Genomic DNA, 14,705 nt, shown 5'->3' with positions numbered 1-14,705 from the left:
CGTTCATGTTGGTCCAGGTGAGCAGGGAGGGTCGGTGTGGATGGTGGCTGGGGGGTCCGAGGTGTCGGTGGCTGTCAAGGCGGTCAGGTTGGTGAAGCTGTCGTGGATGTCTGCGATCTTACGGTGGAAGAAGGTGGCAAGGGAGTTGCATAGGTCTTGCGATGGCGGGATGTCGTTGGTGTTGGAGCCGGGGTTGGAGAGTTCCTTCACGATGTTGAAGAGCTCTTTGCTGTTGTATGTGTTGTTGTCGAGGCGGTCCTTGAAGGACACCCTTTTTGCAGTTCTGATGAGGTGATGGTGTCTGCAGATGGCGTTCTTGTGGGTCGCATAGCTGTCCGGTGTCTGTTCGCGGTGCCATTTCTTCTCTAGTTTCCGGCAGGTTTGTTTGGAGGCCTGGCGGTCCGTGGTGAACCAGCCGGCCTTATTGTCGGCGTGTCTGTTGGGAGGGCTTTTTGATAGGGGCGAGAGTGTTGGCGCAGTCGTTGATCCATAGCCTGAGATTGGGGTCGAGCGTGTAGCCAGCGGAGTGTGTGGGCGTTGTGACGAGCTGTACGAGTCAGAGGTTGTCTATCAGGGGGGCGGAGTTGCTGTCGTCGTTGTTCTCAAGGTGCAAGTTCAGGTCTCCGAGGAGGATTTTGTCTGTGGCGGCCATGGCGTGCGTGTTGACGAAGTCGGCGATGGTGTCGCCGAACTGAAGCCGGGGTCCGAGGGGTCTGTAGACGAGAGTTCCTCTGAGGGTGGTGTTGGGGTCCGCGTGGATCTGGAAGTACAGGTGTTCGGCGGTGCTGAGGGTGTCGTAGGTGCTGGTCGAGACCCTGTACCTGAGGGTGTTCTTGTGGACGATGGCGATTCCACCTCCTACTCCGTTGGTGCGGTCCCTGCAGGTGAACTTGTAGCCGTCCGGGATGGCTATGCCGATGTCGGGCGTTCATCCAGGTCTCCGTCAGGACGGTGACGTCCGGTGAGAATGTGTCGAGCAGGTCCCAGAGTTCGACGGCTTGTTTACGTGCGGAGCGGGTATTTAGTAGAATGCATCTGAGGTGGCTGCGTCCTTTGTCAGCGTGCGGTTTGGCGGCTCGGAGGCTAGTGAAGCTGCAGTTCCTGCAGGAGCAGGGCCCGTGGGTGCGCTTTGGCGCAACGTAACATAAAATATTAAGCCAACTCTGAGGTAAGGATTGCCAAAGCTAATAGTCCTTTTTTATGCGTGAAGTACTTCTTGATTGACTGGCTTGTATGTGTGAACGGGTGAAAGAGTAGGAGTCAAAAAAGCATCAGGAATAATTTGAATTCACAGCCGTTCCCACACTCAAAACCGGTTATGTCACTGGATGGAATAGAAATATTTACACATCCCGACATGCTAGAATAGAAACATTGCTCCATGAGTATTCAAAACAGTTTGAGTAACAGTGGCATCAAACGACAGGGAAGTGGCAACAAGCAGCCAGGAATGGTTTTTAAAGTGAATAATCTACAGTAGATCTCACAGCATATAGTGATGCTGGAAGGTTGCGATGCGGCATTTCAGAGACACATGCCTTTCACTCCTCTGTGCCACTTTCTGTTCCTCAAGGATTTGTGGCTGCTACCCAGCTTGGCAGCTGAACAGGCATGTTCGACCCTGTTCCTAAATTGTGCTCTCTGCAGTCCGGATGCATGTGGGCCTCTGAGAGCACCAAGTGACCGGCGGGAGTGAGCTCTGAGCAGGACACACCTGTGGGAGCCCGGACGGACCTGGGTGCAGCGCCCGCATTCCTCTCACAGCGTGGCGGAAGCTGGGGTCTTGGCCACCATGTTCTATGGTGCAGTGACCGAGCCCTGGACCCTGGGCTGTCCGGGATGGACTTGGCCCTGCTCCTGCAGCACAAGGAGAAGAAGGCGGGCAGAGCACTGGGTAAATACTGGCTGGGTGGCTACCCTAGTCCAAGGCTGCAGTAATCTAGCAGTGGCCAGTGTGTGTCTGAGGGAAGTGTGCACCAATCGCAAAGCTGAGGTACCATGGTTATAGTTATGCAGCATGCGTTTTTGGCTCTCCTGTCGTAATAGGCTGGGGTCAGTCTTAGGTCCTGCATGCATGTAGTTTGTGCATTTGTCACCCTCCCCCACGCCTTTCCTTCCAGGTGGGCAGCCGCTGGTCGGCATAAACTATTCTATCACTTTCACACAGCGCGCTGTATTGGTTTTTTGTGGCTTAAAAATAACGCAGCATGCTGTGTGAAAGTGAAAGAACTGTGTCTATTATCTTCGTTCACAAAAGTAAACAGGTATTTGTGTCGCTATTCTTTGTAGCGCAAGCTAAGTGGCAATTAAAAGCAGACTCCTCTGGAAAAAAAAAAATTCATTCAGAGGAATCTACTTTTAATACAACACCTACTTACCTGGCGCGTCAAAGAATATCGCACAATATAGTAACAAGGACGACCATCACAGAGCTAAATGCCTAGGCTGGACTTCGTTGATCCTCTTAAGCTAACAAAGGTTACACACACTCACCAGCTGGTTCTTGTCAGCACCAAACACAATGATGGTCTTTGCTTCAGGCTCCATTCCACTCATCTGTGCGTGCTGCGAGCATGTAAGTAATGATCTCACCTCCCTTAGACCCTGTCCAACCCCGTGACTCCAGAGCCAATCTAGATGCTGCTCCTTTTGATGTTTGTTAGGAAACAGTAAGAGAGAAGTGCAAGGATTGGCTTGGTTAGGCGCTACCAGCGCTCAGAGCCTTGGGGGCTGTGGCAGCAATCCCCTGGGCTCCTACCTTGCGGAGGTAGGCAAGGGTTCAAGTGCACGTCTGGCTGGTCAGAGAAAGGCACCTGTCCAACTCGACATGCGCACTTTACCCCAAGGAGAACCAGCACTAATCATCAAGCAGGCTCGGAGCGGAGGTACAGACACGTAAAACTTTGCAAATTCTTAAAGGACACTTACACATGTCCTTGACATCTTGAAGGTGTAATGCTCCCAAGTATACACATGGCTGTACATGCATAATAGGAGGAGCTGGGAGGGACCTCCCCCCCCACCCCTATCTGGGGAACAAGTAAAAAGGCCGGTCTTTCCACTACAGATTAAGTTGAACCCCTTTTTGCACATAACAGTCTGGGTATATGGACTTTAGCTAACTTCTAAAGGCAGGGTGGACTTTGGGTGCTCCCGCAGGGTGAGAAGCAAGCTATTTTAGAAAAGAGGAGTGGATTCCAGAATACTTGCTGGGCTGTCTAGTTTACTAGGTAACTACACAGGGCTACAAAGAAAAAATATATAAGTGTGGCAGCACTGCTTCACAAAGTCATACCGAAGACTTTCGTTCCAACATTTGACATTTACTGTTGGTTGTAAATTGAAGAGCATTTTACAGCATATAAATGTAAGCAAATTCATTTTTTACAAGCCAGTTTGATACTTGCAGGGCATTACAGTACACATAGCGGATGGTTTCTACAAAACACACATCATAAGGTATTCCGTTAGGATATGCCTCTAGTTTAATACTCATGCCTAGACTGGCTAAGGATCTCTAGATGCTGGGCAACTCTAGGTTGAAAAATGTTGAGAAGGAACCTAAGAGACACACTTGACATGGTCTCATCTTCTGCCTGTTCTTCTCCTATGCACAATGTCACTCCACCCAGGTGGGTTACTGTTTATTGAGAGGTATGTGGCAGTGCAGGATGGTAGGAAATGTGCTACTTTCACTGTTTGTGTGTAGTACAAACTAACTTCATGCACAGTGTCAGATTGCTTCACAAACTAGACAGAAACAGTCTAGATTACACATGAAAGACACTAATAATTATCGAGCAATTCAGGATAGTAAAGAAAAATTACTCTTTTGTGTCAATAAAGGATACATTTATCTAAAACTCCCACAAAATTGTATAAGTTCAACATTTGTGGTAGGTATGAATGAATGCCTTAAAGTTGTAATGTTCTTGCTACCTATGTAGACATATTTTCCATACAAAGATATGCTTTACATATTAGCCCCACCACAATGGCAGGACGATTCAGTGTTTAATTTGATCAATAATAATCTATTATCACGGTTTTAAAATCAAGCCACATACTCTATCAAATTATATTTTAACAAACCATCATACCTGCAATATAGTGGTGTCTGTCAGTAGCTGGATCTCCAGCAATTCCGACAAGCTGATAACAACATCACATATTTTATTATAAAGCATGATAATAACTCTTTGCTTGTGGGATGAACCTTTCGCTCGCTTCGCTTTTGAACTTAACAGGCCACCTACAAAAAAAGAACAGAAATGGTCATCTAACAAAGCAAAATGTCATGGCAATTAGAATATACCTAGACAAAAATCTGCATTATATTAATGCTGGGGAAAAAAATAACTTAATGTCTAGGAAAAGATGAACCACTATTTCTAGCATTGTGTATTCCCCCAGAAAACTTCAGAACCATAAAAAAAAAAACACAGCAGGCGCTTTATTTTTTCACTTTACTGTTTGAAATCAGAGCTTAGATTCTACTAAGACAACTAGGGGCATCCAGAATATGGCACCATTTTAAGACCAGTTGCTATAGGATACTTTATCCTAGGCTATACAGTTGTCAGCAAGGAGATCCAATAGTAAATAACCAGGAAATTCCCTTCTTAACGGTAATTCTATGGCGCGAGTATTTACTAGACCCCATTAGTTCAAGGTACCATCAGTCTGCAAAACTATGGCCTATACCATTTGTGGAGGCTGTATGCAGTAAGTGGGATTTGTTCTCCATGTGCTCAGTGAATGATAGAGTCCACTTAAATTTAGCAAATGCTGTACATTCTCAATCATATAGGTCGCCTTTGTCCAGGGAGCATATGACAGCCTACAGATAATACTGCGCATGGCCACCCTCTTTAAAACCTGTCATAATTGCTAGGTGGGTGAAAGATGAGCTGCCAGCCCATTTACTGCTGTAAACGTTAGCCCCAAAAACTTGAAACTACCATGTGCTGGTTAATTTTTATTGCGTTCGTTTTTTTATCATTAAAGATTCACTTTGGTACATCACAAGGAATAGTCGCGGATCACATGATTCTATGAGACAACTGCAAAATGAAAAGTTAATCATCTTTAGTTCTCAGGGGAAATCATAAATCATAAGCATTGACTTGACCCGCTGAAGTGTAGGATTACGGAGGCCATCTTAAGCAAACTTATTTTTGGCAGACTACTGAAATGGTGGTTTTGTTTAATTTAGTTTTTAAAAAAAATAGAAGTCTATTACAACAAGTATTGGGAAATTCGGGGAGGGGGTTTTAATCTGTGACTTGATGTCACAATGGACACAGCGGGCAGCAGCGAGATGTGGACCAAATGTTACTGGTTACATCCATGACATTTGGCGCAGGCTCCACCCTGCTGATCAGGAGAGCACAATTGCTTTGGCTGTGCACGGGTCTTGGTCCCGTATTGATTTTTGGCTCACCTCGGAGACTGTCTGTCGTTGGACAGTCGCGGTGACACATAAGGCACGCACTCTGTCTGACCATTCTCCTGTCCTCCTTGCGCTGCAAATCCCTGCTTATCAGAAACCGCCCTTTGTGTGGAGGCTCCAACCCTCAGAACTCAAAGACTGTTTTCCGACAGACTATAGCCGAGGCAATCAAAAATTATTTTAGGGGGAGGAGCCTAGCGCGCAACCAAGATGGCCGCGTAGGCTTGTGGCTCCCGAGGGCCTCCGCACCCTCCCACGTCTATCCTGTCATAATCTTGGTCTTCTAGACGGGCTTTTGTCTATGATCTTGCGCTAAGGTGCCACTCGTTTTCCAAATCGAAATCGGACTCCGGGAACCGGACTGGTGGCGATCTGAAGTTTGCGGCCTTCTCCGGCCTTGGTCCCGAACTCGAGTTGGTGAGGTGCCCGGGTGCGAAGTGAACAACAGCGGCATGCCAGTCTGGGCCTGCCCCGGAACCCGTGCTTTCACTTTCGGTTTCGAGTTGATCTGCGGAAACTGACGTCGGGACTTCGGGTAAGCAGCGCCGAGGACGGAGTGCATGGCCTGATTCTCGAACTGTAAACGGGCCTATTTCAGTTGGTGGCCCGGATCTCCTGCATTGGTCGCCTGGCCTTCCTCCGGGTGCTGGAGGGTGCTGACCTTGGTGGTCGCTGATGATGGCTGCGAGAGTGGACGGCGACAAGCTGAAACCCAAGTCTACCCGGAGGGGAGCTTATACCCAGGCCAACAACATGGACCGCTATGCGCAGCCGAAGGGATCCCCTAGTGGATCACATAAATCGCCTGAGCGGCCCAAGGAGGCCTCGGGCGCATCGTCAGAATTGACTCTGCTGGATGTCATGGGGGCCATTGAGGAGATGAAGGCGACTGTGAACCAGCAATTTGATACCCTGGCTAATAAATTGGACTCGGTGTTGATTGATGTGAATTTGGTCAGAGCGGACCTGTCCAAAACAAATGACCGGGTCGACTCATTGACTCAAGCGGCGTCGAGCCTAACTGTGGATGTGGCCGCTTTGCAGACAGAGGTGCGGAGGTTGCGGCTCGCCAGTGACCTGACTGATCGTCGCCTTGAGGATTCCGAAAGCAGGGCCAGGCGGAATAATGTCCGTATTATTGGGGTGCCCGAACGATCGGAGGAGTCTGCTGCGGATCTTTTTGTGGAGGATCTAGTGGTGACTCATCTAGCACCCAAGGGACTGAGCAAGTTCTTCGCTGTGGAACGGGCCCACAGGATTCCGGGTGGTGCGCCCAAGGTGGGTGCTCCCCCGCGGCCTATCATTGCCCGACTTTTTCGGGATAGAGATGCTATCCTTCAGGCATCGAGGGTGGCTGGGCCATTAAAGTTCGAGAACTCTAATGTTAGCTTTTACCCAGACTTCACGCAAGCGGTTCAAAAGCAACGGTTGGGATTTTTGGCCATCAAACGGCGCTTGAGGGACATGGAGCTGGAATATGCGATGCTATTCCCGGCTAGGCTGCGGGTTGAGTTAGAGGGTCGCTCGCATTTCTTTGACCGGCCGGAGGCGGTTGGAGAGTGGCTGGATGCCCTACCTAGGGGTCGAGGTCGGGAAGGTCGGATGGCGGAGAGCGGAGAGTGCTCGACGGAGAAGGAATAGAACTGGGATCCTGGCTATGGACCGGACTGGTAACGTTTTGCACCTGTGGCTGCACTGGACTCCAGTTTGTAACACTTTGCCCTTTGGTATTTGGAGGTTGCGGGGGGCTTGCTGGGGCCCTTTCCTCCTTCTGGGGTTTTTCATGTCTTCTTTGTAGTGAGTTTCATATTGGGGCGACAGGCACACTGCACGTTGGGGGGGCTGTTTGGGCTCACGCAGGGGTGCAGGGAGGGGGGAGTTTTGTTGGGGTTGATGGGGTGGGGTTGGGGTTTGTTTGTTTGCATCACAAGGCGGGGTAATGTTTTCTGTTGTGTTATTATGATTGTGCTCTCCGGGAGGGGGATATTTTGTGCTGGGGGGGATGGGGGGTAAGGGGTTGCGACTTCTTTCATGGAATGTGAATGGGCTGGGGGACAGGATAAAGCGGGGGGTGGTCCTGCAGTTCTTGAAACGTATTTCGCCTGACATTGTGTTTTTGCAGGAGACGCACCTCATAGGGAACTCTTTCCATGCCATGAACAGGCGAGGATATCGCCTTCTGGCCCATTCTGGTTTCACCTCTGGCTCGAGGTGAGTGGGCATTTTAGTTAGGACCTCTCTCCCGTTGGAGGTGGATGAGGTGCTCCACGACGACAGAGGGCGCTACACTGCGCTGGTGGGGAGATGGGAGGGTAAGTTGATTTCGCTGGTTACTGTCTACGTGCCGCCGGGCCTACAGACGGCCACCTTTGCTGATTTGGGGCGCCTGCTACTTGGGCTTCCGGGGGGGGTTTTGGTCTTGGGGGGGGATTTTAACGCAGTGGTTTCCGGAGTTGAAGATCGACACCCCCCTAGGGACCTCCCTCGGGCCCAGAACTGGCTGGGGGGCTTTCTGGATACCCTGGGACTGATAGATTGTTGGCGGTTGAAACACCCTGGACAAGCACAATATACCTTCCACTCCGGGGCCCACGGTAGTCTTTCGAGGCTTGACTATATGCTAGTGCCTGCGGCCCAAGCTGGGATGATTGGGGAGGTGCGACACTTGGCCCGCGGTATATCTGATCACTCCCCTCTTATGCTACACTTAGATATCGCCATGGGGGCGGTGGGGAGGGTGGCGCCGATCAACCCCTGGTACCTACGAAACCCCACGATCCGTGCAGACCTGGTTAGGTCCCTGGAACACTATTTTAACGACAACGTGGGGTCGGTGTCTTCCGCCGTCTCCCTTTGGGAGGCCTTTAAGACGGTGCTCCGGGGCCAGGCCCTGTCTCTCATCTCCCATACCAAAAAATGCGAGGCGAAAGAGGTGGTTCCACTACAAAATGAGATCACCGAGTTAGAGATCGATTTGGAGCAAGGTGTTACGGATGACAGACTGCATGTGCTGGGGCTTAAACAGGCCGACTACAAGGCGCTGGTTACTGAATCTGCTAAGAGTATGAGCAGGGAGCAACAGGGGCGTTTGTACGATATGGGTGATAAGGCGGGGAAGTTGATTGCCTGGTTGGATAAGAAGGAGAGAGCGAGTCGAGTGGTGCCGGTTGTTGAGAGGGTGGATGGTGTGTGTGTGACGGACCCCGGTGATATTGTTGATTGCTTTGCGGAGTATTTTCACGGGGTTTACTCTCCGGTCTCTGAGCGATCGGAGGAAGACTCTCGCCTGCTGCTTAAAGACATTGCTTTGCCATCTCTATCTGATGAGGATAAAGTATTGATGGACGCGGCCCCGTCGCCGGATGAGATTGCTTTGGCCATTCGCTCTATTGCTTCTGGCAAGGCCATGGGTCCTAATGGCCTTCCCATCGAATGATATAAGTTGCGCCCAGATAAGATTGCGCCGTATCTCCGGGACATGTTCCTTGAGGCACAGGCGGCGGGCTCCCTCCCCCCTGACCAACGTCTTGCTACTATTGTTGTTATCCATAAGGAAGGGAAGCCGCGGGATCGGTGTACTTCTTACAGGCCTATCTCTTTGTTGAACGCGGAGCCCAAAATCCTTGCCAAGGTATTGGCCAATCGCCTGATCCGGGTCGTGGGCGACCTAATTCATCAGGATCAATCCAGTTTTATACCCCATCGCAATACCGCTTTGAACCTGCGGCGACTGCATGGCGTCCTCGCTAGAGCGCCATTCATGCGTGAGCCGGCCATTTTGGCGTCCCTGGACGCTACCATGGCGTTTGACACCTTGGAATGGCCGTATATTTGGGCAGCATTGGCGAAGTTTGGGTTCGGCCCGGGGTTCATCGGTTGGGTGAAATTGCTTTATGATAACCCACTGGCACAGGTGGTGGTCAACGGACGGGTGTCGGCTCCTTTTGTTTTGGGTAGGGGCACGCGACAGGGATGTCCGTTGTCGCCTCTTCTCTTTGCTCTTTATTTGGAGCCCCTTGCGGAGTGGCTGCGGTGGCACCCTTCGATGCGTGGCCTTAGATGGACGCCGGAGTACGAGGATCGTGTCTCCCTATATGCGGACGATATCCTCTTGTATCTTGCATCTCCGCGCAAATCGCTCATTGTATTGGTGGATGTGTTGAGCTCCTTTGGTCGCAACTCCGGATTGGTCATCAACTGGGCTAAGTCTTGTGTGTACGTTCTCTACGGGGAGGCCCCCCCCCCTTCCGCGGGGGTGCCCTATCCAGGTTGCGCAGTCGGGGTTTAAGTATTTGGGAATCTTTATAACCCTAGACCCGGTGGCCCGGTATGAGCGGAATCTTCTCCCCCCCCTTCAGCGCCTAAGGGCGGATGTGGCGGGTTGGCGGCGGCTGCCGCTCTCGCCGCTCGGCTGGGCGGCGTTGTTCAAAATGATGTCGCTGCCACGCTTGATGTACGCCCTACAGAACACTGTGGACGTAGTGCCGGCCCGCTATTTTCGGGAGGTGGAGTGTCTTCAGCGTCGATTGTTTTGGGATGGGCGGCCGCGGATCGCTCTTGCCAAACTAACCCTACCGTGGTACGATGGGGGGGTCGCTCTCCCTGATATTAAACGATATTATTGGGCCTCCCAGTTGGCTGCTGTCAATCACGGGATGTATGGGCCTGCTTTGAACCCGGCTTTTGAGATGGACAAATTGTTATCGCCAAGCGGGGATTATAATCGAGCACTATACTCAGGGTCCCTTGATGCGCGATTGACAGGCCCGACGCGGGTCGCGGTGCAGGTGTGGCATGCAGCCAATGCGGCGATGGGGTGGAGGGATCGCTTGACTCGGGCAACGCCATTGTACGCTTCCCGGCGTTTGGGTTATCTGTGTACTACGAAAGGCTTTGAGAAATGGGATATGATTAATATCAGCAAGGTAGGGGATCTCTGGACGAAAGGGAAATTTAAGACGTTCGACATGCTGAAAACCGAATATCAGTTGAGCGATAGGGAATACTTTCGGTACGCTCAGGTTCATCACGCCTTGTGTTCCGTATTCCCGGACGTTGCGGCTATTCCGGAGTCCTCCCCGTTGGAAGATAGTGTATTGGACGGCTATGTGCCGGATAGCACCATTTCGCTGATTTATAAGAAGCTTATCAATGATCGAATGGGTTTGCTGACCTCATTGCGGGAGACATGGATTGCCGACGGTTTGGAACTTGACGACGAGGATTGGGTGTCAGCGGTGGCCTCCCCGAAAGAGGTGGCTATCCCGGCCCGCTTGCGTTTCGTCCAGCTTAAGATACTTCATAGAGTGTACGTCACGGGGCCTCGTTTGATGCGTATGGGGTATACGGTGGATGGTCTGTGTAAGCGAGGCTGTGGACTACTGGGGACTTTCCTCCATATCCTGTGGGAGTGTCCGGAGGTGACTCGGTTTTGGTGTAGAGTGCATGCGGTGTTAGAAGAAGTCATGCATGTTGCCTTGTTGCCGGAGGCACCGAGATGTTTGCTGAATGTCTGGGAGCCGACTGATTACACTGTGATGCAGACGCAGTGGGTGACTCTGGGCTATATGGTAGCGAAGCGTGACATTGCACAACTGTGGGGCTCCCAGAGGCCACCAACGGTCTCAGCGTGGAAGGAACACATGGACTGGTGTATGTTCAGAGAGAAAACGGTGTATGTGGCGAGAGGCAAGCCTGGGAAGTGTATTAAGGTGTGGGGACCCTGGAACTCCTATCGTGGAGGTATTTGCGCCCTGCCCCAGACGCGAGAGATGGATGCTGCTCTGTCTCCCTAGCCCGCGCATTCCTCTATGCTCCTGCGACATGTGCATTTGGTTTCTTCTGCCTGCCCCCCCCCCCTCTTTCTCCCTGGGTTTGTTTACCCCTTCGATACGGGGAGCACATGTTACTACTATTGACCTCCTCTGCCTTGAATGTGTGATGTTTTTCGTTTTCTTTAAAAATATGAAACCTTTCTTTGCTTGTCTATGGACTGCGGCTGCGGCTGGCTGAGTTGATTAGCACTCCAGTAGCTCTCTTATTGCTTCACCGATGTGGTTGTTAAGATGTGTCTATGCTTATAGTGTGCATTAGCGGCCGGCCTGTTGGTTGTACGCCCATACTTGTATGTCTCTGAAACTGTAATAAAGGTTTTTCAAAAAAAAAAAAAAAATTATTATTTTAGATTGAATGAAGGGACGGTGGACAGCGCGGGAGTGCTATGGGAAGTGTTTAAGGTCACCATGGGGATCTTGCATTGGGGCCCAATACGGAGTCTTGCGTGATATTCGACGTAGGATACTAAAATTAACATCTGATATCTCTCAACTAGAACGAGACTATAAGACCGATCCTTCCACTGCTAAACTGGCTGCGATAAGGGAACTTGTCACTGAACATGACACGGTAGACCAGGAAATGCTGCACTGTTCCCGGTGTAAAATAGCATGGTATTATGGAGAGGGCGGCCGCCATGGCCGATCCCTTGCGGAGAAGGTCTCGGAACCACGAAGTCAGGAGAATATAATCGAACTGATTGATGGAGATGGGGTAGCCCGTCATTCGATAGCGGAACTCCGATACCTTTTTGCAATTTTATACCAGTCTCTATGCCTCCAGAGAGTCCCCATCAACTGTGGAGATCGATGCGTATCTTGATGATTTAGCACTTGGATGGTTGTCCAAAGCTCATCGGGAGTACCTTATGCAACCGTTTGACGAGGAGGACGTTAAGGAGGCCATAATGTCTCTTCCAACCTGTAAAGCTGCGGGGCCAGATGAGCTGCCCAGTGAATTTTACAAAACGGACGTGTCGGATCTGGCCCCTCGGTTACTTGAAGTCTATGCAGAAGCCTACGAGAACACTGCTGCCCTCCCTCCGGTAAGCTCTCCTTGTCACATTGTTAAAACCACATAAGCCCTCGAATCAATGTGGGTCATACCGGCCCCTCTTGGTTATTAATAAAGATGCAAAAATTCTGACGAAAATTATAGCTACTAGGCTACAACCCCTAGTCCCCTTACTGGTGTTGCCGGACCAGTCTGGGTTTGTCACTGAACGCTCCACGACCCTTAACTTGTGCACGCGTTTTTCTACTTTGCAATATTTTGAACCAGATTTCCAGGCGGTGGCTGTGCTGCTGGATGCAGCAAAGGCCTTTGACTCTCTGCAATGGCCCTTTATGTTTACTGTACTGAGTAGAATGGGCTTTCCTCTTTTTTCTTACAGTGGCTCAGGGTGCTATACAATGGTCCGACTGCCCGCGTCCGGGTTAATGGGTGGGTGTCCTCACTGTTTCACATCGAAATAGGCACGCGGCAAAGGTGCCCCCTATCGCCTATGCTTTTTTCTTTAGCCCTGGAGCCCCTTGCCTGCAAACTGCGCCAAAAGCATGCCGCGGCTGCCCTACGGTTCAGACAGAGGCCGCTGATTGTCTCCCTCTACGCGGATGACATGCTGCTATACGTTCGCAAGCCAGCTGTACATTTATCTGCGCTACTCAGGGAGTATGTACAATTTGAAAGATTCTCTGGCCTTGGGATCAACTGGTCCAAATCTGTAGTGTTTCCTCTAACTGCGCTCACGAAGGAAGTGGAGATGGACTTCCCACTTTCCTGGACATCTGACCCTGTGAAATATCTTGGGGTCTGGGTGCAGAGGGACCCAGATATAGTCGTCTCTGAGAACTATGGTCGTACGGTTACGCGCATTTCTGAACAGGAGGAGAGATGGGTGCATCTACCCCTCTCTTTGGCGGATAGGATAGCGGTAGTCAAAATGGTCTTTTTACCTAAATTGTTGTATTTTTTTTATCAACATTCCTATAAAGTTAAATATAGCGATGTTCCAAACTCTGCGATTTTAACGTTTGTGTGGGGCAGTAAGAAACACCCCCCCCCCCCCCCCCAGAGTCTAACCCCAGAACCTTAACTCCCATAGCCGTTTACTTACCTGTGAACCGTTAACCTGTTCTCCTTCCATAGGATAACATTGACACTTTTTCTCCAAAAAGTTTCGAAGTGAGGAGTTTTGAAAACTAAAAATACTCATTAAAAATCGCACAAATAACCAAAACATGTTTACTTACCTTTTTGCAGGAAATGTCCCAGTACCGAATGTAGGTATCCAGCGCTGAGTTAACAAGCATTTGCAATGCAATAGGTCTCGCATTTGCGAGAGTTTCAACTATTGGCGTTGTATATAACAATGCCTTTGTGGTGCGTACACACGCACTTTGTACATATAGGCTTAAGCTTACGAGAAGCAAAGTTGGCAGTAAAAGAGGCGCAGTTACTGGCAGCCTTGTTAATTATAAGCAACAACTATAAGTACAAAGTGGTGTTTAAGCACTGCTTTCAAGTTTTTCAAAACATCTAAATAAAAGGCATTGTCATTTATAATGCCAGTCAGCAGAAGTTAATTACCGCAGGGCTAGACAGCGTGAACAGCGGGTTACAGCCATAATGTTTCACGGCCCAGAAATGGCCAAAAGCCCACTTTGTGGGTGAGCAGAGCGCATGCTGGAAGCCATGCATGGGAGAGAGAACAATGGTGGCACACGGAAGCAGCGCCCGCAACAGAGCCAGCTTCAGGAACCATGAAGCGCGGCATCCATGCAGCTGGAAGGGCGCATATTTAAAAGTTCTAGTGTGACCTCCATAAAGTGGGCGCCGCGCTGAGGTTGGCGGCTAGCAGCACCCCAAGCAGCAACAGGGATGGTGCTGCTCCTCCATTGACAAAGCTGGCGTCCGGCGAGTGTGTGGGGCGTCAGTCATAAAAATTGTGCGAGCGGCTCTCACCGTGTGAGCAGCATTAAACTACATGGGAGCAGCTCTTGATCTGCAGGGATGGCTTGGAGAAGAGCTGGCAACCAGAGCCACCCACTGCAGCCTCGTTGTGCCTCTGTGACCTTTTAGTACTTGGTTATATAGGCAGAACTCTGTGTCACGAGTACAGCAGGGGCATTGTTTGAGTACGCGTAAGTGAAGTGGCGGTGAGAGCGTGAGAGACGCCGTGACCGTGAACATCGGCTGTCTGGGCGCAAGCTGAGTTCACCAGAGAAGAGACGCCGTGAGCGTGCACATCGGCTGTCCAGGAAAGTGCACCTCTCCTGTCCCCCTTCGGAAGCAAAACCCACAACCTAAAAAAGTAACGTGAAAAGTAACTTACCTGCAATTTACTGTAGAAGCCCATTCATTTCAATGTACTGCTCCCAAAAAGTTTCGAAGTGTGGAGATTTGAAAACTGAAAATA

General features: G+C 50.4%; 1 protein-coding gene across 16 annotated transcripts in view; it reads right to left on the bottom strand.

Annotated features, from left to right (window-relative positions):
• The window catches only part of NIPBL (NIPBL cohesin loading factor), a 1,722,939-nt gene that overhangs the window by 923,175 nt on the left and 785,059 nt on the right, over window positions 1-14,705 (bottom strand). For all 16 annotated transcript variants that reach the window (XM_085631078.1, XM_085631072.1, XM_085631074.1 and 13 more), the window contains one exon: window positions 4,101-4,252. In XM_085631078.1, the coding sequence (XP_085487204.1) occupies window positions 4,101-4,252 (152 nt within the window). The remainder of the gene's footprint in view (window positions 1-4,100; window positions 4,253-14,705) is intronic.

The sequence above is a fragment of the Triturus cristatus genome, chromosome 2_1 (genome assembly GCF_964204655.1).
Source record: "Triturus cristatus chromosome 2_1, aTriCri1.1, whole genome shotgun sequence".
Classification (NCBI taxonomy): domain Eukaryota; kingdom Metazoa; phylum Chordata; class Amphibia; order Caudata; family Salamandridae; genus Triturus; species Triturus cristatus.
Note: the sequence above shows the minus strand (reverse complement) of the source record. Positions and strands in the feature narration are given on the sequence as shown.